We start from the raw sequence: 18161 nt of genomic DNA, 5'->3' as shown, positions 1-18161 counted from the left end.
TTAACTAGGGCCAGGGAGCTGCCTCCTCCCCCACGACAGCTGGCTCTGGGGTTCTCAAGATTTATTCAGGATTGTGTTAACGGAGGCGGTGGGAGGATGGGGAACACACTGAGGACCCTCCCCGGAGCGGGGAGGCTCGCTTTTTCTTAAAAATATAAATGTATTTATCTGCATCATCACGTCCCTGGGGCACCCAGCTGGCCGGCCCGTGGGGCACAGGGCAGGGAAGGAAAGAGGGTGTCAGGGCACAAGTCTGAGCGAGGCGGAGGAGAGCTCCGCCTGGCGGGTGGGGGCGGCCTCACAGGGCTCCGTGCTGGGCCTGGTATCGGGACAGCACAGCGCGGTAGTGGGACAGCTCCTGGCGCACGGCCACCACCTCCTGCCGCAGCAGGGCGTTCTCCTTCTCCAGGAAGGCCGCCCGCACCGATATCTGGTTCTCCTTGAGCCTCCGGGCATCGCGGGACCGCTTGGCTGCCTCGTTATTCTTGTACCGTCGGCTCCAGTATTTCTCGTCCTGGGTGGGCAGGAAAGTACTGAGGTCCAGAGGGGCCCGGCCCCAACGAGAGAAGGGAGGAACAGCTTTGCTTGTGCCTTCTGGGACCAGACTACAGCTAAGAGAGGCCCCACCACCCCGGGGGGCTACTTCTCGCCCAGCAGTGGAGCCAAAGGGATACCAGGTCTCCAGTGGATGGATGGGTACCCAAGGGTCTGGCCTTCTAGGGCCCTTGTTGCTAAGGAAAGTGGGCCCATAGCAACAGCTAAGGCAGGAGACAGCCGCCTGCCTTAAGCAACTGAGCTTTATAGTCTCCACTGTGCAGAGCAGACCCAAGCTCTTCTCACTTGACAAAAGGCCTGCAGTTAGCTCCCCGGTTTGCTAAGGATACTGGTTCCCTAGCAACAAGGCCTTCAGGGCCTGAGGGCGTCTCTTAGTGAAAAGCCCTATACATCACCTTTTCAGATCCTGGTTGCTGGGCTTCCTAGTGATGGGGTTTGGTGTCCCATAAAAACCTCTCAGAGCTGAGCCCTTCTGACCTGGTTGCCAAAGAGATCTTATCCCTCCTCAGCAAACAAAAGTGAGGTATAAGTGGCCCCAATGACCACAGCCAATCTCTGATGCATTGGCTCAATGATTGTCTTGTTTTTGGCCACAAAGTGCAGCATGCAGGATCTTAGTTCCCCAACCAGGAACCAAAACTGTGCCCTCTGTGTTGGGAGCTCGGTGTCTTAACCACTGGACTGCCAGGGAAGTCCCTCTGACCCAAAGGCTCTGCATAGAGATCAGGGAGTTGCCTTCTCCCAACAGGCCCTGGTTGCAAAAGGTTTTGTCCCAAGACCTTCCCACACCATCATGTTTAGAGTTCTGCAGTCCTTGAATTTGGCTGTGAGGGGGGACCACTCCTTAGTAACAAGGACCACCCTGAGCTCTGAAAGATGCCCCTCCAACCTCATTCCATTAAAGCCTAGTCCCTGCTTGCTAGGGCAAATCCAGTCCTTAATAACAGAGCCCTGTGTTAGGAGAAACCACTGGTCTAGATTTGGTTTACAGGCCAGTACTCACTGGGCTTCCCTGGTGGTGCCAGTGGTAAAGAACCCGTTTGCCAATGCAGGAGACACAAGAGACACGGGTTCAACCCCTGGGAAGATCCCCTGGAGGAGAGCATGGCAACCCACTCCAGTATTCTTGCTGGAGAATCCCATGGACAGAGGAGCCTGGCGGACTGCAGTCCATAGGGTGGCAAAGAGTAGGACATGACTGAAGTGACTTCACACACACACACACGCCCTCACTCACCGGTTCAAGTAGTTGTGTCTTACACAAGGACATGGCAAAGTCTTCTGAGACCAGGCCCAGGCACCCCTTGTTAGGGAAGACCCCAGGCCTGGCAAAGACAGGGTATTAAAGAGATGCAGTTACTGCCCCAAATACCTCAAATCAAAATGTGGCCCTGGCTGCAAATGAGAACCTGAGGCCTCTAGCCAGTGAGCCCAGAAAACAAGGCCTAGAGTGACTGGCAAAGTCTTCATCCTAGGCAGATGCAATTGCCCTGAAAAAGTGAAAGTCGCTTACTTGTGTCTGACACTTTGCGATCCCGTGGACTGTAGCCCGCTAGGCTCCTCTGTCCATGGAATTTGCCAGGCAAGAATACTGGAGTGGGTAGCCATTCCCTTCTGCAAGGGGAATATTCCCAACCCAGGGATCAAACCCGGGTCTCCTACATTGCAGGCAGGTTCTTTACTGTCTGAGTCACCCTACTGCCCTGAAGGATGCCTCAAACCAGTGGTTAAAGGACCAACCCCAGCCACCGCTGGCTGCTCAGAAGAAACAAGCTGATACCCCATTCTGAAGGGATGCTATCCTTAGCACGTGTAGTGACTAGTACACCCTGAAGCCTGCCACAGTGAGGGTTTTGGGTCCTATTGACAGGATAAACTCCAAGCCTGTAAAACCAGTCCCAGCAGGGCTTACTGAGTCTGAGTCCCACAATGATTCCCTTTTCACAAATCTCGAGCCCAAACCTCTGCCCCCTGTGCAGCTGCCCATGGTCCTTGGCTGTAGGTTTGAAGAACATGAGTGCTAATCCCGGTGAGAAATCCAGGTCTGACTGTGAAGGGAGGGCCATCCCAGGCTGTGGGGCCAGCATGCACAAGCCTGTGTCCCACACCCAGCAAAGCTCACCTTCTGCTCCTCTGGCACCTGGATCTTCCTTGCCTTCTTCATGATTGGCTGGGGCTTGAGTTCCTCTTCGGAGAAGCGGTGTCTCCGAGGGTCAAAGGTTTCATGGCCAGGAATGCTGGACAGGGCTAAATCTGCTGGGTCAGGCTCAAAGGTCATCAGCACCTCCACCGTATCTGGGTCCACAGGGCTGGGTGTGTCTCGAGAAGTCAGGCCTTGGGGAAACAGAATGTGCCACCTGAGGGCCTAATTATTTGGGGAAGGGGGGTTCCCCAGAGGCTACCAAGGAAGGTCCTTATGGGGTCAAACATAAAGTCCATCAGGGATTAACCTCCCTAATATAAAATATGAAGACTCCCTAAGCTACAAAGATGCTAAGCAATCATGAAACCAACTCCCACCTGTCACACAGGAAAACCAAGGCCCAATCCTATGTGACTTGCCCTAAGTAGCGCAAGAACCTGGATCATTGCTTCTAAAAGCCCAGGACTTTACAGTTAGCTTCTTTCCTACAGTCCTACCCTTCGTAACTGAATCCCTGACCAAAGCCTAGATCCCAGGGAAAATGTCCTGATGACACTTCAAGTTAGCTTCTTAAGAATTATTAAGTCCGAAGAGTGAGAAAGCATTATGAGGTTGGTTTAAGCGTAAAGGCTGCCTGTATCTTTAAGAGAGAGCCAGCCGGGGCCAACTGAGGACACAGGTTCAGGGCCGAGTCACGTGCTGGCGCCTGCTTCCCCCGCCCCGCCGCCACGGGCGCCCTCACGTTTCTCCAGTCCCGCCCTCTCCCTCGTGATCGCGCGTGCGCGAAGCACGGAGCAGGGAGGAGGACTCACGTGGCGCGAGAATGTGCGGCTGGGAAGAGGAGGGCCTTAGTCCTGTGGGGAGGTCAAGGCCAGGATCAGGTGTGTCCCGGGATCCCCGGACCTGCTGTCCGCCCCTGGCAACCCCAGGGTGCCTACCTTTCCTCTTGCTCCCTGGGGTCTCAGCTGTCAACCTCAAGGCCCCTCTGCTCTCTAGGGAACACTCGAGGACGGCCCCCCCTCTATATTCTCAGGTCCCAGACATTCTCGCCACTTGGATAAGCACGATTCTGGAACCCCAGGGCACCTCTTGCAGGAATATAGAAAGCTCAGTCCTTGCCCCAGTCAATGAAAGACCTAGGATGACGATCCCTTCTGAAGGACTCCTGGGATCCGGGGCGCCCGCCTCTCTCCACTAGGGGGACCGAGGAAGCAGGGCCGCCAGTCCCTTTTGTCCTGGAGAAACACGTCTGTGCCCGGCCCTGGTCTTTCTTCCTTGCAGAGGGCCTAGGAGTTCCGGCCCTACCCCAGTTGCACCAATTCCGGGCCCAGATTCTGGGCGCATTCCACTCCCCAGTAAATAACTCCGGTGTTCTGGGATCTCAGTCCTGACTCCTCGAGTATCCAGGCCCTTTATCTTCACGTCCCACATAAAAGTTCCCACGACCTCACTGGGCAGGTTTCCTGGAACTTGGGGTCCCATGTCCTTTATCTCCTATAGGTCCGGGAGACCCAGTTCCCTCATCCATTAAGGAACACAAAATCTGGACACCTCTCTCGACGCCTCCCGATTAGGGGTCACGGACTTCGGGCGTGCAGCCCCAGTCCCACCGTCCCAAACCCCTGTGGCACAGCCCCGCCTTCTGGAGCCCAAGCCCCTCCCAACGGGGGCCCTGCCTCGCCCCCGCAGTCGCACCTGCGCGGTGGCCGCCGGCGGCCCCGAGGGCAGCCCGGGCAGGGGCGTGCCCGGGCGAAGAGCGAGGGGAGGCCGAGCCGCAGGAGCCGGGCCCCGGGGAGGGTGCGGGAGTGCGCACCGGTGAGGGCGCTGGCGACGGACCGCCCGGGGGCGGCGGGCTAGGAGGGAGCCCGTGCTCCAGCAGGAAGGCGTCCAGGTCCACGTACTCCACGTCGCCGAACGGCAGTGTCCGCTCCCACAGTAGCGGCGCCAACAAACCCGGGCCCGGCGCAGCCCCCGGGCGTCCCCTCGGGGACCCGCCGCCCACCACCGCCCCAGCTGAAGCATCCGCCGGGCCCGCCGTCTCCAGGCCCGGCCCGGAGACTGTTGCTGCTGGCGGGGGCGCCTTGCGCTCCTTTTCCTTCAGGAGACCTGCAGGCCAGGGAAAGAGAGAGCAGGGTGGGGAGGAAGAGGAAGATAGAAATGAAGAATCAACTCCGAGTGGAGAGAAACGCGAGGAACGAGGGGATAGATACCCGCACCGCAGAGATCCAGAGAGCGGGGACACAGAAAGGAGGTGTGAGAGAGACCGGAGAACGAGAGCAAGGACCCAAAGAGAGGAAGAGATAGAGGCTCAGAGAGGGAGAGAGACCCAGAAAGCAAGAACAGAGACGGGGACGGTGGACCAAGAGATGGGGGGAGACTCAGAAAGAGCCGAGGACAGGGATGCAAAGAGGGATGGGGACAGAGACCCGGGAAGGGGAGCGGAAGTTCAGACAGAGGTAGGTGGAGGGTTGGGCAGGTGAGAGAAAAAAATGACAACTCTGTAATTTCTCTGTAATCTACAACCCCTCCCCCCACACACACCCGGTGCACAGTACCCCCTTCTCCCCGCCTCCACACTCTTTAAGGGAGCAGGAAGGGGCTCTATTCCTGGGGCACATTCCTCATCCCTAGACGCCATGTGACCCCAGGAGGCCCCGCCCAAGCCCGTGTAACAACCGTGTGAGCCTTCGACACACCCCCTCCCTTCTCCCTGGACCCTAGGGGTCTAGGCGTTTGGAACCAAAAGGAAGACGGGGCTGGGGCCTAGAGTCTTGAGTCCTCAGGATGGACTGGCATGAGGGCCGGTACTTTTGGGTCCTGGGAGCTAGGGGTCTAAACACCTAAGTATTTGGGTATTTAAAGGTTGGACTTTGGGTATTTAAAGAGGATGGACTCTTGGCACTTAGAGGATAGCTGGGGACCCTCCCCGCACTTGACTACCTAAGGGAGTACGGTGTCTGAGTTGGGTGAGATGGGGGCTAGAACTCACAGCTAGTTGGCTCTTTGGGCTTGCTGGTCCCCTGCAGAAGGCTTCGCAGCCCAAGCAGCGCTCCCCCACCAGGGGGTGCTCCAGTCGGGCCGCCCAGCAGCAGGGGGGCCGGGGTCCTGTCGCTCACTGGCCGCGCCATCGCCCGGCACCTGCCCACAGGCTCACGGATTCATGGAGAGGCGAACAGCTGGCTTGCCAGTCAGCGGCACACTCCGATGGTTCGGGCAAGTGTCTGTCCAGAGGCGGGCGAGCGTAGCTTGCAAGCCTCCAGTATCCAGAATACTGCAAATCCTAGGAGCGACGGGGATTTGCAGTCCTCGGTGCAGAAACGTGCAACTCAAGAGGGTCCCAGAAGAGCATACAGTCTGGGTGAAGGGGGGGTGATCAAATCAGGCGGCCGGCTCTTTGCAACTGAGAGTTCAGGGGAACACAAGGCGCTCCTTCTACAAGGTGGGCGAGCCTGGCTCTTGCAAAATTTGCGGCTCTCTCCAAGGAAGGAGCTTTGCAATCTGCACCGAGAGGTGTGCGCGGACCGCCGGGAGAGACGGCAGAGGGAGGCGGCTGCCTTGAGGCGTGGCCAAAGCAAACTTCTTTCGCGGAAAAAAAAAAAGCCAAACCAAAACACCCGACGCCACAGAGCGCACCCCTCCTCTCAGCCCCCTCCCGCCTCTGGCCTTGCACCCGAGCCGCGTGCCTCCCTCCTGCTGAAAGCGTGGGCCAATCGCGTCCTGACCCCTCGAGACGCACAGCCAATGGGACTCCTGGATCCGCCAAGGCCCAGAAGTGCGAGAGAGGGGCTCAGAGCGTGAAGTTACCTTGCCTTTTGGAGGGAGGCGGGACCCTGACCTACATTTACCCAATGGGAGATGGCTCTGGGGGCGGGACCGTGACCCAGTTCGGGCCAATGAGGCAGACGGGAGGGGGAAGCACATGGCTCTGCGCGTGCTGCCTGCCCTGGAGGGTGGGTAATTGGGTGGGAGGGGAGAAGCGCTGCTTAAAGGAGCCACACATCCAAGAAATTCTTTCGGGAAACCGGAAGCCAAAAAACCGACTTGTGGGGTTTAGGAAGAGGGAGGTGGTTTCTAGAAGAAAGCTACTATTCTTTAGTACCCAAATGTTTCCCCGCCGTGCCTAGAATAAGACCACTGAGATACAGGAAGTATTCTGTCCCTTTAATAGCTTTGTTTTGGGGGTGACTCCCCTCCCCTTGTGGGGAGGCTTGGGAAAGGCAGGCGCAGTCCTCGATGGGGAGTCTCAGCGACCATGGGGGGCACCATCCACTGTAAGATGACATGGGTAGAGGGCGTTAGTTTAGGGCAAGAAAGGATGGACCTTGCAGAGGGCGTGCAAGAGGCGGGTAGGGGACGGGTGGGTGTGGGCCAGGCGGGGCTCTACCCCAGGGAGGCTGCAAAGGGGGAAATCGGAATATACCAGGTTGAGAAGCTGTGGGAAATGGCCAGGTTGCACTGGGCTGAACCATAGCGGGGCAGGAGGAGGGTGGAATAGGGACATCCAGTTTCAGCATTAGGCTGAACTACGTGAAGGTATTCATGGGGAGGTCTGGGCTGTACCATGTTGAGAAGCCAGCGAGGTGGACTAGATCTCGGGACTGAACCACGAGGAGGCAGTAGGGGGAGAAGGGGAGTGTACCACTTTTTTTTTTTCAGTAAGGGACGTGCCAGATTGTGGAACAGTATAGGGTTATACCACATGAAAACAGGGGAAAGGATCTGGGCTGTACCATTTCGGAAAGCCCTAGTTAAAAGAACCACGGACCAGTACAGGATCGTACCACAAGGAAACCAGGGGGTTAGGGTTCTACACCGAGTTGCAAGTTGCAAGCAGTGAAGAATAGCAAATCACGGACCTGCAATGGTCTATGACAGGAAGGTGGGCTGTACCACTTTGACACAAAGGGAGAAAGAGCGAGGAAGAGTTCAGGAGGCTGGGTCACACAGAAGCAGCAAGGGAGGGGTTGGACTGCATCATATTGAAACATCAAGGGGAGACACATAGGTGGGTTGGACCAAGACGTGGAAGGGGTTGCAGACTGCATCGTACCATGCAGGCGGTAGTTGGGGCCTCGGCAGCGCCTCTCGGGGTGCCGGGGGTCCCTGTTGCCCCTCAAGGCCCTGTGGGCCAAGGGCTGCAGGGGCCGGCCGTTACCGCTGAGGCTCTGGAAGATCTGGGACGGAGGATTCTGGCTCAGAAGTCTCAGGGAGTGCATCTGCCACGGAAGCGGGGTGGGAAACTGGGAGTGAGTAATGAATGGCCCTTGAGGCAGCGGGCAGGAAGCCCCGCCCCTGGGGGCTGGTGGGCGGAGTCTTGCTCAGCCCCGCCCCCGACAGTCCCAGGGCGGTCGGACCCTCGAATCCCCTCCAGTTCCTTGTCAAGCGAGGGTAGAAGGGTAGGTGAGGCAAGGGGACACCCAGGCCATGGAACGGGTTGGGGGGTGGCGGGGGTGGGGAGGAAATAGGCTGACAGGGTCACCTGGAGGGAGGTGATATTGAGGGCCCTGTCAATGAGGATCCAGGTAACAGTCTCCGAGCAGGGTGGGGTGCTGAGAGAGCCCTGATAGGTGATGAAGCCAAAGGACTCGGGGAACAGGAGCTCCAGGCTCAGGTCTTGAAGAAAGTAGGCATCATCTGCAGGAATATTAGGTCAGAGTGAAGAGGGGTGCCCCTGCTGAACTCCCCTATGTGCATAAGCCATCCCCCATCTACCCCCCGCACCCCCCCTACCCCCAGTGCCCAGGGACTTACTCTTATAGGAGATGCGGGTGATGGTGTCACGGTTGAGGAGGCGGCTGAGGAACGGGTTTGAGCTACCAGCCACCTGAGTGGAGGTATGCAGTGAGGAGAGAGGAACCCAGAAATCCAAGCTTCCCCAATCCCTTCCTCCCCTAGAACCCCAGAGACTGGGCCTCCTAGCTCCCTCTTCTCAGACCCCAGGTCCAGACCTTCCCTCCCTCCCTGGGCTCACATTGACAAAGAGGCTGAGAATGGCCAGGCCATTGGGGCCCCGGGTGGCAGCGCTGAGGTTCCCATAGAGTTCTTGGTTGAAGTGGATGAGCTGCACCTAGGAGGGAAGCACAGAGAGTGGGGTCCCCCGGAAGAAGGGGAGGGCAGAATGGGCAATGGGAGCAACTGTGGGGTTCCAAGTCAGGTTAAGGATCAGTGCTGACGAGGTAGGGGGGTGGGCTGTGGATTCTGTGGAGGAAGATGGGATGAGGCATGAAAAGGAGGGTGACTATGGCTGATTCATGCTGATGTTCGACAGAAAACAACCACATTCTGTAAAGCAATTATCCTTAATTAAAAAATAAATTTAAAAAAATTCAAAGGAAAAAAAAGAGGAGGGTGAGGTGGGAGGAGGGCTTCCCAGGTGGCGCTAGTGGTAAAGAATCCACCTGCCAATGCAGGAGATGTGGGTTCGATCCCTGAGTCGGGAAGATCCCCTGGAGGAGGAAATGGCAACCCCTCCGGTATTCTTGAAAGGAGGATCCCTTGGACAGAGGAACCTTGGGGGTTACCGTTCATGGGGTTGCAAAGAGTCAGACATGATTGAGCGTCTGAGCATGCATGCAGGAGGTCAGAGGAATTTGGTTGACTTAGAGTGAAGGTCGAGGGTCAGAGGTCAGTGGCCATCACCTCAGCAGAGAAACCCTGGTGATTGATCTGGTGTTCAGAGCCAGCTCCGTCACGTGCTCCAAATAGCAGCCGCAGTTCACTGAGCCGGTGGCTATAAAGGAGGGGCCCCCCAGAAACATTAACCACAGGCCGGGGCGCAGGCAGGAAGGAGACATGGCGACCGGTGTTGTACAGAGTTCCACGGAGCTGTGGGGGAGGTGGAGGCGGTCATGAGAATGCAGAGAAATCTTTGCCCGACTCTTTTCCGTTCATACATTTCCCACAGCCAGTATCCATTTAATCATTCAGCACCGTTTGAACATTGGAAAAGACCCTGATGCTGGGAAAGATTGAAGGCAGGAGGAGAAGGGGACGACAGAGGATGAGATGGTTGGATGGCATCACCGACTCAATGGACATGAGTTTGGGTAAACTCAGGGAGTTGGTGATGGACAGGGAGGCCTGGTGTGCTGCAGTCCATGGGGTCACAAGAGTCTGACACGACTGAGTGACTGAACTGAATAGTTTGAACACTAATGTCTTTCCAGGCTCTGGGCTGATCCTTGGTAGGTGCTCGATAGTGGTGAATTTAATTAACGAGTATTTATTGAGCTGCTACTATGTGCCATGGATGCCAGGGAGAGAGCCATGAGCAAGTAGACAAAAACTCTGGGACTCATGGAACTTCTGTTCGAATGCTGTTCGAATGAAGGAGAAACAATAAATACTGAATCATATAAGTAAATGCTTAATTAATTACATCCTATGCCCACACTGAGGAGCACTGGGAGTTCTAATAAATAGAAAACCCAGGGAATTCTCTGGGGTCCAGTAGTTAGGACTCCTGTGTTCCCACTGCCGGGGCCTGGGTGTCAATCCCTGGTTGGGGAACTGAGAAGTTGCAAGCAGCACAGTCAAAAACAAAACAAAACAAAACAAAAAGGAAACCCAGAGAATGGAGTAGGGGTAGGGTGTCAGGAATGGCTTCCAAGAGGAAGTGACATTTGAATGGTGACCTGAAAGATAAGGAGGGGTTATTTGCAAGGAGTGAGGAGAAGAGTATTCCAGAAGGGGGAACAGTCCGTGCAAAGGCTATTTTAATAACAGTGAAGAAGCCTGGGACCAGAGCCCAGTAAGCAAAGGAGAGTGTGGTGATGGGAGCCGGGTGGTGCAGAGCCTTGTGGGCAATGATGTGGTATTTTGTGTTTTATTTAAATGATTGAATAGATATAACACATTTGGCACAGTACCGGACACACGCTAAGTGCTGTGTAAGTGTATGCTGTCATTACTTATCTTAACAGAAAGATTTTGAGTAAGAGAGAGTGGTATGATCCAGTTTGTGTCTTTAAACATCTGTCTGTGGGATGGAGAATGGGTTGCAGGAGGCAGAGAAGCAGGCCAGCAAATATGCTATAGCATCAGTCCCAATGCAAGATGATGGTGGGACCAGTGGAGGGACAAGAAATGAAATGCTATTTAGCAGGAAAATTAGAAAGGGAACGGATGAGAAATGGAAGTGAGGGAGGAAATGGGATGGGGAAGCTCTGAGACTTTTGGCTGGGTGACCGGGGAGTGCCAGCTCTTCTAAGAAATAATATTGCTAAGTGGGCAAGAGTGTGGATTCTGGAACCACGCTGCCGAGGTTTGAGTCCCAGCCCTGGCACTCTCTGGCTGTGTGACCTCAGGTAAGTAACTTAACCTCTCTGTGCCTCAGTTTCTGCATCCATAAAATAAGGATAATAATAGCACCTATTTCATGGTGCTGTTAAGATTAGAGGATTCATCAAGTTTGAAAACAGTGCCTGGCCCAAGAGATGGTCTAAGAGAGGGGAAGACTAGGAGCCATGTTTGTGGAGGGAAGAACTGGTGATCATTTGTGAGTGTAAGTAGACTCCTCTCCATGGAGGGAGTAGACCTCCTTCCCCTCCTTCCCCGAGGCTAGCCTCCTAACTCAAAGTTCCACCCCCGATCCCCACTCAGGCCCCGCCCCAGTGGATTCGATAACCCCTCCCACCAGGTTCCTTACCTTCTCTCCCCCGGTGCTGAGTCTCAGCGGGGGCAGAAAGGGGTCATAGAGGACCCTCTTCAGCTCCACATCCACGGGGCTCTGACGCTTCCCTACGGCACAGAGACTCCAGGCTGCGTTCACCAGGCCCCAGAAGGGAGGTCCTGGGAGCCGAGTGGGTAGGGAGAAAAGGAAGTCAGAAATAAGGACTGGATCCCTAGACTGGGACCCGCTAAGAAGGCTGTCATCTGGATTCCTGGATCCCAGGAGAGGAAAGGCTGGGAATCTGGACTCCTGGCTCTGAGGGAGGAGGGGGCTGGGATCCAGAATCCTGGGGTCCTAGAAGAATCTTGGAGGCGTTTCCTAAGGACCCCACCCCTTACCCACCTAACACCTCCAAGTCTCTTTGATTAAACCTATTTTAAGTTGTCTTTGGGGGAAGAAACTACAACTCCCAGCAGGCCCCGGGACTGCCAAACAACCCATTCACTGCCTGCCCCAGAGGTCATGGGAGTTGTAGTTCTTTCAGTCTCCTTGTCCCACAGCCGGATAATGAATGAAGTAGGAAGAAGGAGTTGCAAAAGAGGGCAGGAGGAGGCGGGGGAACGGGGCCACTGAACCTCTGGTTCTCAGCAAGAGCCAGGAGCTACCTGCCTCTTTCCTAGGAAACACACACACACACACTCTTCCACCCCCACAATCTCTTAGCTTCCAGTCACTCCTACTCACTACTTGAAATGCGCATGTATAATGTCCCATGCTGAGCCACTCGGGTTCAGAAGCTGGGCCTCCTGAGGGAGGGAGGAAGGGGCTGGGACTCTCGGGTCTGGGGCATGGGGAGGGCAGGCGGGAAGGAGAGGACTTCTGGGTCTCAGGAAGAAAACGCCCAGCAGCCCAGACTCCAGAGTCCCCGCCCCGGCTGCACCTGGCACGAAGTTTCCCTGGAGATTATCCTTGTAGCTCCACCAGTCCTCTGGGTCAGGTGCGGGTCCGATGTGAGCTGGGGAGAGAGCAGCCTGCACCCCTCTCCTTGGCGCCCCACCCCACCCCTCCTTCAGGGGCTCCTGCCCCAACCCCCCAGGCCTTACCTGCTGCTCCCAGTGCGGCCCAGAGTACCAGCGCCCCAGGGGCTCTCAGACGAGCTGCAGCCCCCATCCCCAAGAGGCCTCGGGGTGACCCCTTCCCAATGTCCCGGCCGGCCCTCTCTCAGCTTCTCCCCCTCTTTGTGGAGCCCTCACCCCTCCCAGGACTTCCAGCCTTCCGCTCCTCCCTACAGGGAGTCCCAGTTCCCCAGTTACTGAGGCAGCCGGGGACTGAGACCCCCACCCACTCCCCTCTCCCCTCTCCTCCCTCGCTTTGCCTCCCCTTTCTCTCCTCTTTTCCCCAACCCTCCAGGCTCGCTCTGCCTCCCGATCTTCTTACTCCTCTCTGCCTCCTGCTTCTCCCTGGGTTCCCTCTGGGTTCCTAACGCACACTCCCCTTCTTCGCTCTCATTTCATTAAAAGCTCTCCCAAGCCCCCTAACTCTGTCCCTCCATCCTGCTTCCCTCACCTCCTCCTCCCTCCCTTCCTTCTCGGTCCCTGCCTCTCCCCTCTCCCTTCTCCCCTTCTCCTCCTCACTCTCAGCCTCCAGCTCCTCTCTCTTTCCCCACCTCCTCCTCTCCTGCCTCTTCTGCTTCTCTGTCTCTCTCCTCCCTTCCTCCCTCCTGCCCCTCCCTCTCTTCTCTCTCTTGCAGTTATTTAATTTTTCTGTCGTCTGGGGGTGGGGGTGGGGGCTCTCACAGCAGAGAACCCTCCTCTTCGGGCTGGTGTGGAGGGAGTGGGGGCGCCCTAGGGGCAGGATGGAGGGGTCATTGGGGGGCTGGGGTCTTGGGGGTGGGGGTGGCCCGGACACCTGGGGCCCAGGAGCTGGCAGTTTCCATCCTCCGCAGAAGAGGGAAGGGGGGGAGCTTAAGGTGGAGCTGGGAGAGTCCTTGAGGTCTCTGCACCCAGAGCCGCTGGCCCCAGAGGATCAAGGGTTTCCCCAGCTCACGGGGACCCAGGTTGGAGCCTGCATCACTGCCTGCAGCCCCCCGCCCAGTGCATCACTCGGGCCTCCGCCAGGGGCTCCCTTAACTCGGCTAGGGGATCCCCTGGGAGACTTGAGTGCGGTGTGGGCGGCTGACCAGGAGAGGGAGGCAGAGACTTGGAGAGGGAAAGAGAGTGAGGCAGGAGATGGAGCTGGGAAGGCAGAGAAGAGAGAGCAGAGGTGAGGTCAGGGAACTGTGGAGGCTGGGGAAGGGAAGGAGAGCCTGAGATCAGTACCGAGAGACAGGGCGGAGGGAGATGCAGGGCAGAGAAGACAGGGCAGGGTGGGGCGGCTGCAGGTTTGGGCAGGGGGAGATGGCGGCAGGAGAGACAGACCGGCTTCCATACCTTGAATGAAAGAGATCCAGAAACTGATACACACATAGGGGAGGCAGAGATAGAGAGACAACCCCCCTCCCCACCCCCCCACAAATGACTGGGGAAAAAATACAAAATGAGACAGATATAGATGGAGGCAGAGAAAGAGACACACAGAGAGAAAGACACAGACACACAGACTTAGAAACAGAAGCAGAGACCCACAGAGAGAGCGTGCGTGGGCCTCAAACAGCAGGTTCGAGGTGGAAGAGCAAGAGGCCTGGCAGGAGGTGTGCAGGGAGAGACAGAAACAGAAAACGAGATCTGAAGACAAGCATAGAAACGCAGGCCTAGAGAGTGCAGCAGAAAGAAGCGGGCACAGAGAGAAAGAAGCATCACCTGTGCACATCTGTAAACAGAGACCCTCATGTAGAGGAAGAGGTATTGACAGAGATAGAGACCCAGAAACAGATCAACTGACGTGAAGGATGAGACTAAAGAGGGTTGAGAAAGACAGAGGCATTCAGAGACAGAGAACTGGAAATGGACATGCAAGGACTGTGATGGAGAGAGACAGACACGCCTGGGAGAGCCGGAAGTGGAGAGAGACACCCAGAAAACACAAGAAAGGAAGGTATATTCATGATCTGTTATCACATAACAAATCACCCTGAAACTCTGTGGCCTAGAGCTACACATCTTTATTGTCTCACAGTTTCTGAGGGGTGGGAACCGTGGAGCAGTTTAGTTGGGTGGATCTGGCACTGAAACAACAGAGAACTCAGTCTCTCATGAAGGCGCAATAGGCTATCGGCCAGGGCTGCAGTCATCCAAACTCTTGACTGGGGCTGGAAGATTACCTTCAAGCTCACCTACACGGCCCTCGGCAAGAGGCCTCAGCTGCTCAATGTTAAGGTTCACAAGGGGCTCACGTGGGTGAAAGTCATTCAGTCATGTCCAGCTCTTTTCGACCCCATGGACTGTACAGCCCATGGAATTCTCCAGGCCAGAATACTGGAGTGGGAACTGTTCCCTTCTCCAGGGGATCTTCCCAACCCAGGGATCAAACCCAGGTTTCCAGTATTGCAGGCGGATTCTTTACCCACAAGGGAACCGTATATATATATATATATATATATATATATATATATATACATTGTATAGTTAAAATATGGTCCTTTCTGGTGACCTGACAAACAAGAGATGAAGTCACAGTGACAACATTTTAATTATATGCTATGAGCCCCTTGTGAACCCTGACACTCACCACATGAGACTCTCCATAGGACTGCTTAGGTCACAACATGGCTACGGGCTCCCCTTCAGAGCGAGTGACTGGAGAGACAGCAGTGTCCTATGTAACTAGGTCCAAAGTCACACACTGTCACTTTTATTTGTGTATTGGCCATGCTGCTTAGCCTGCAGGATCCGGGTTCCCTGACCAGGTACTGAACCCAGGCCCCAGCAGTGAAAGTGCTGAGTCCTAACCACTGGACCACCAGGGAATTCCTAGCACCATCACTTCTTTATTCTATTCATTGTAAGTGAAAGTCGATCAGTCGGGTGTGACTCTTTGCGATCCCATGAACTGTACAGTCCATGGAATTCTCCAGGCCAGAATACTGGAGTGGGTAGCTGTTCCCTTCTCCAGGGGATCTTCCCAACCCAGGAATCAAACTCAAGTCTCTTGCATTGCAGGCAGATTCTTTACTGCCTGAGCCACTAGGGATGTTGTGGATGTGTATTCATTGGACGTAAGCTGCTCAGTCTAGCCCACATTCAAAGGGAAAGGGATTGATGTTTTTTTTTTTCCCCTAAAATTTTATTTATTTTGGCTGCCCTGGGTCCTCAACAAAGACCCAGTGCAGCCAAAATAAATAAAACCTTAGGAAAACAAAAGCAAAGAGAAAGAGATTGAGCTCCTCCTCTTGAACAGAGGGATATCAAACAATGTGGGCTTCTTTCAAAACCATCACAGAGGGAATTCCCTAGCAGTCCAGTGGTTAAGACTGCACTTCCACTGCAGGAGCTGTCGGTTTGATCCCTGAATGGGGAACTAAGATCCTGCATGCCACATGACATGGCCCAAAAAATAAAAAACAAAGTAAAATAAACTCATCATAAGTGGGGAAAGGGAGAGAGACAGACTTTCAGTGACCCTCAAGGCTTAGAGGTTGGTGAGGCACTTATTCAGAAAGGCAGGAATGTGTTGAGAGAGGGAAGACAGAGGCAAGATAAAGGAAACCAAAGCAGTAGTAGTAATAATAATAATGATGATGATAATAATAATAATTACAGTGACAGCAGCTAGCAGATAAAGTACCTGCTACATACCAGGCAAAGTTCTGAGCACTTTCTAAGGACTCACTCATGTAATCATCACAGTCTCTTTATGAAAAAGAGGAAGTTATTATCACATTTGACAGATGAAGAAACCAAGGCTCAAAGGGCATAAGTGACTTGCCCAAAATGACACAGGTAGGAAACAAAGAAGGATGGGGAAATTATGACAGAGACATATGTGCAGAGAAATGGGGAAGTGGCAGGAAGAGACTGGCAGAAGAACCCAGCTCTGATGGAAAAAATCAATCAGCAAGAAATGGCAGCCACTCTGAATGAAGGTTTCCTAGACACTGGAGCTGGACCATGCACACTTTAGTTAACCCTCTCTTTTATTAACTCTTTTGTTAACCCTCAAAGTTGTCCCTTGAGGTGGGGGTTGGTATTAGCCCCATTATACAGATAGAACCCCTGAGACTCAGAGAGGGAAGCGACTCACCCAAGATGTCGAGGGTTGACTCATGTCCCCCATCCCCCCAAAAGAGACACATCCCCCTGAAACCTTTAAATAGGACCTTATTTGGCAAAAGGGTCTTTGCAGTTGTAACTAAGGTGGTGATCTTGAAATCAGATCATCCCATATTATCTGGGTGAACCCTAAATCCAATTACATATGTTCTTTTAAAATAAAGACAGATAAACAGCAGGGATCTGGTTGGGCTGCAAGTCATGTAGGACCCCAGTTCCTGGACTAGGGACTGAACCCATGTCCTTTGCATTGGAAGTGCATAGTGCTAACCACTGGACCACCAGGGAAGTCCCTATTCAATATCTTCTAACAAACTATAATGGAAAAGAATTGGGAAGAAGTATATATATATACATATATATATATATATATACACATATATATAGTTGTCGTTTTTCAGTTGCTCAGTCATGTCCGACTCTTTGTGACCCCATGGACTGCAGCACACCAGGCTTCCCTGTCCTTCACTATCTCCCAGAGTTTGCTTAAACTCGTGTCCATGCCATGACTTGATGATACCATCCAACCATCATCTCACCTTCTATCCCCTCCTTTTCCTGCCCTCAAAACAGAATCATTTTGTGTACACTTGAAACTAGCACAATATTGTAAATCAACTACACTTCAATTTCAAAAGAAGAAGGAGCAAAGAAAGGCAGAGGGGGATTTTAGATAGAGGAGATAGTACTGTGAAGACAGAGGCAGAGGGGACGTCCCTGGTGGTCCAGTGGCTAAGACTCTGAACTCCCAGTTCATGAATGTAGATCCTACATGCTGCAACTAAGAGTTTGCATGCCACAATTAAGACCTGGCACAGTCAAATTAATTAATTAATTAAAAAAGGAAAAGAAATGGGTAAGAGAAATTTCTTCTTATATGGGGGTAAGAGGAGTGTAGGTGTAGGTGACATTTTTCTGACCCTATAAGCCCAGCCCTGGCTCAGAACGCATCTTTTCCCACCAGGATCCTCTCTCAAACCCCTTCTCTCACCCCCAGTCTCCCTCCCCCTCCAGTCTACCCTCTAGGGATCCCAGAGGAGTCTTCTATGTCCAGAGGTGACCTTGCCTCTCCTCAAGTCACAGCCATCCTGTATCTCCCCAGCACCCCTGGACAAATTCCCCGACCCTCCGCCTTTCTAGTCATGACCAGTTGCTTCCTCTGTCCTTCAAGACCTACCTCTGCTGTCACTTCCTCTGTGAACCCAACTTGCAGTCTGGGTTCAAGGCCTTCTTTGGGCTCACACAGTGAAGGGAGCCACATCTGCAATTGTCCATATCGTGTTTGTTGCTCACCCCACCCCTCCTCTGCTCATAAATCTCCCACAGCTCTCCAGTGCCCCTGGGGGAAAAACTCAGGCCCTCAGTCTTGTCTTAGAGGCCCCATATGTCCTGGTTACTGCTTATTCCAGCCTCAGATCTCTTCTCTGACCATACCGGGCCCTCTGGCTTCTGGACCTTTGCACCAACTGCAACTTCCTCAAAGTGTGAAAGTGTAGCCTCTCAGTCATGTCTGATCCTTTGCAACCCCATGGACTATAGTCCACCAGGCTCCTCTGTCCATGGAAAAAGCGAGGAATGCAGGTTCCACTGAGATTTGAACCCAGATCCCTGGATTCAGAGCCCAGAGTGCTAGCCATTCAACTGT

General features: G+C 54.2%; 2 protein-coding genes across 3 annotated transcripts; both read right to left on the bottom strand.

Annotated features, from left to right (window-relative positions):
- Positions 1-46: 46 nt before the first annotated feature.
- Positions 47-6474, bottom strand: DBP (D-box binding PAR bZIP transcription factor). The gene is made up of 4 exons (XM_055411702.2): positions 5688-6474; positions 4394-4804; positions 2678-2889; positions 47-514 (listed from the first exon to the last, which is right to left on the bottom strand). Exons 1-4 carry the CDS (start codon positions 5824-5826, stop codon positions 299-301), a joined length of 978 nt encoding a protein of 325 aa, XP_055267677.1. The 5' UTR covers positions 5827-6474; the 3' UTR covers positions 47-298.
- Positions 6475-6838: 364 nt separating this feature from the next.
- CA11 (carbonic anhydrase 11 (inactive)) lies at positions 6839-12552 on the bottom strand. 2 transcript variants are annotated; one of them, XM_055411700.2, is made up of 9 exons: positions 12413-12552; positions 12250-12324; positions 11346-11488; positions 9338-9523; positions 8670-8765; positions 8450-8522; positions 8178-8332; positions 7749-7914; positions 6839-6967 (listed from the first exon to the last, which is right to left on the bottom strand). In XM_055411700.2, the coding sequence occupies exons 1-9, from the start codon at positions 12477-12479 to the stop codon at positions 6942-6944; spliced, it is 987 nt and encodes a 328-aa protein (XP_055267675.2). In that variant the 5' UTR covers positions 12480-12552; the 3' UTR covers positions 6839-6941. The 2 variants fall into 2 exon arrangements, with proteins under 2 accessions (XP_055267675.2, XP_055267676.1); XM_055411701.2 differs by lacking the exons at positions 12250-12324; positions 12413-12552 and adding an exon at positions 12054-12111.
- Between the last annotated feature and the right edge of the window lie 5609 nt (positions 12553-18161).

This window comes from Moschus berezovskii, chromosome 22 (assembly GCF_049115385.1).
Source record: "Moschus berezovskii isolate FMDL1 chromosome 22, NW_MosBer_1.0, whole genome shotgun sequence".
Classification (NCBI taxonomy): Eukaryota; Metazoa; Chordata; class Mammalia; order Artiodactyla; family Moschidae; genus Moschus; species Moschus berezovskii.
Note: the sequence above shows the minus strand (reverse complement) of the source record. Positions and strands in the feature narration are given on the sequence as shown.

What these genes read in the sequence shown, in the direction of transcription:
- DBP (XM_055411702.2), bottom strand. Translation starts at nt 5,826, where the DNA reads ATGGCGCGGCCAGTGAGCGACAGGACCCCGGCCCCCCTGCTGCTGGGC. An exon ending in CGCCGGCGGCCACCGCGCAG is followed by an intron (nt 2,890 to 4,393) that starts GTGCGACTGCGG and finishes TGTTTCCCCAAG; the next exon opens with GCCTGACTTCTCGAGACACA. An exon ending in AGGTGCCAGAGGAGCAGAAG is followed by an intron (nt 515 to 2,677) that starts GTGAGCTTTGCT and finishes CTGCCCACCCAG; the next exon opens with GACGAGAAATACTGGAGCCG.
- CA11 (XM_055411700.2), bottom strand. Translation starts at nt 12,479, where the DNA reads ATGGGGGCTGCAGCTCGTCTGAGAGCCCCTGGGGCGCTGGTACTCTGG. An exon ending in TCAGCACCGGGGGAGAGAAG is followed by an intron (nt 9,524 to 11,345) that starts GTAAGGAACCTG and finishes CCTCCCCCACAG; the next exon opens with CTCCGTGGAACTCTGTACAA. An exon ending in TTCTCAGCCTCTTTGTCAAT is followed by an intron (nt 8,523 to 8,669) that starts GTGAGCCCAGGG and finishes ACCTCCACTCAG; the next exon opens with GTGGCTGGTAGCTCAAACCC.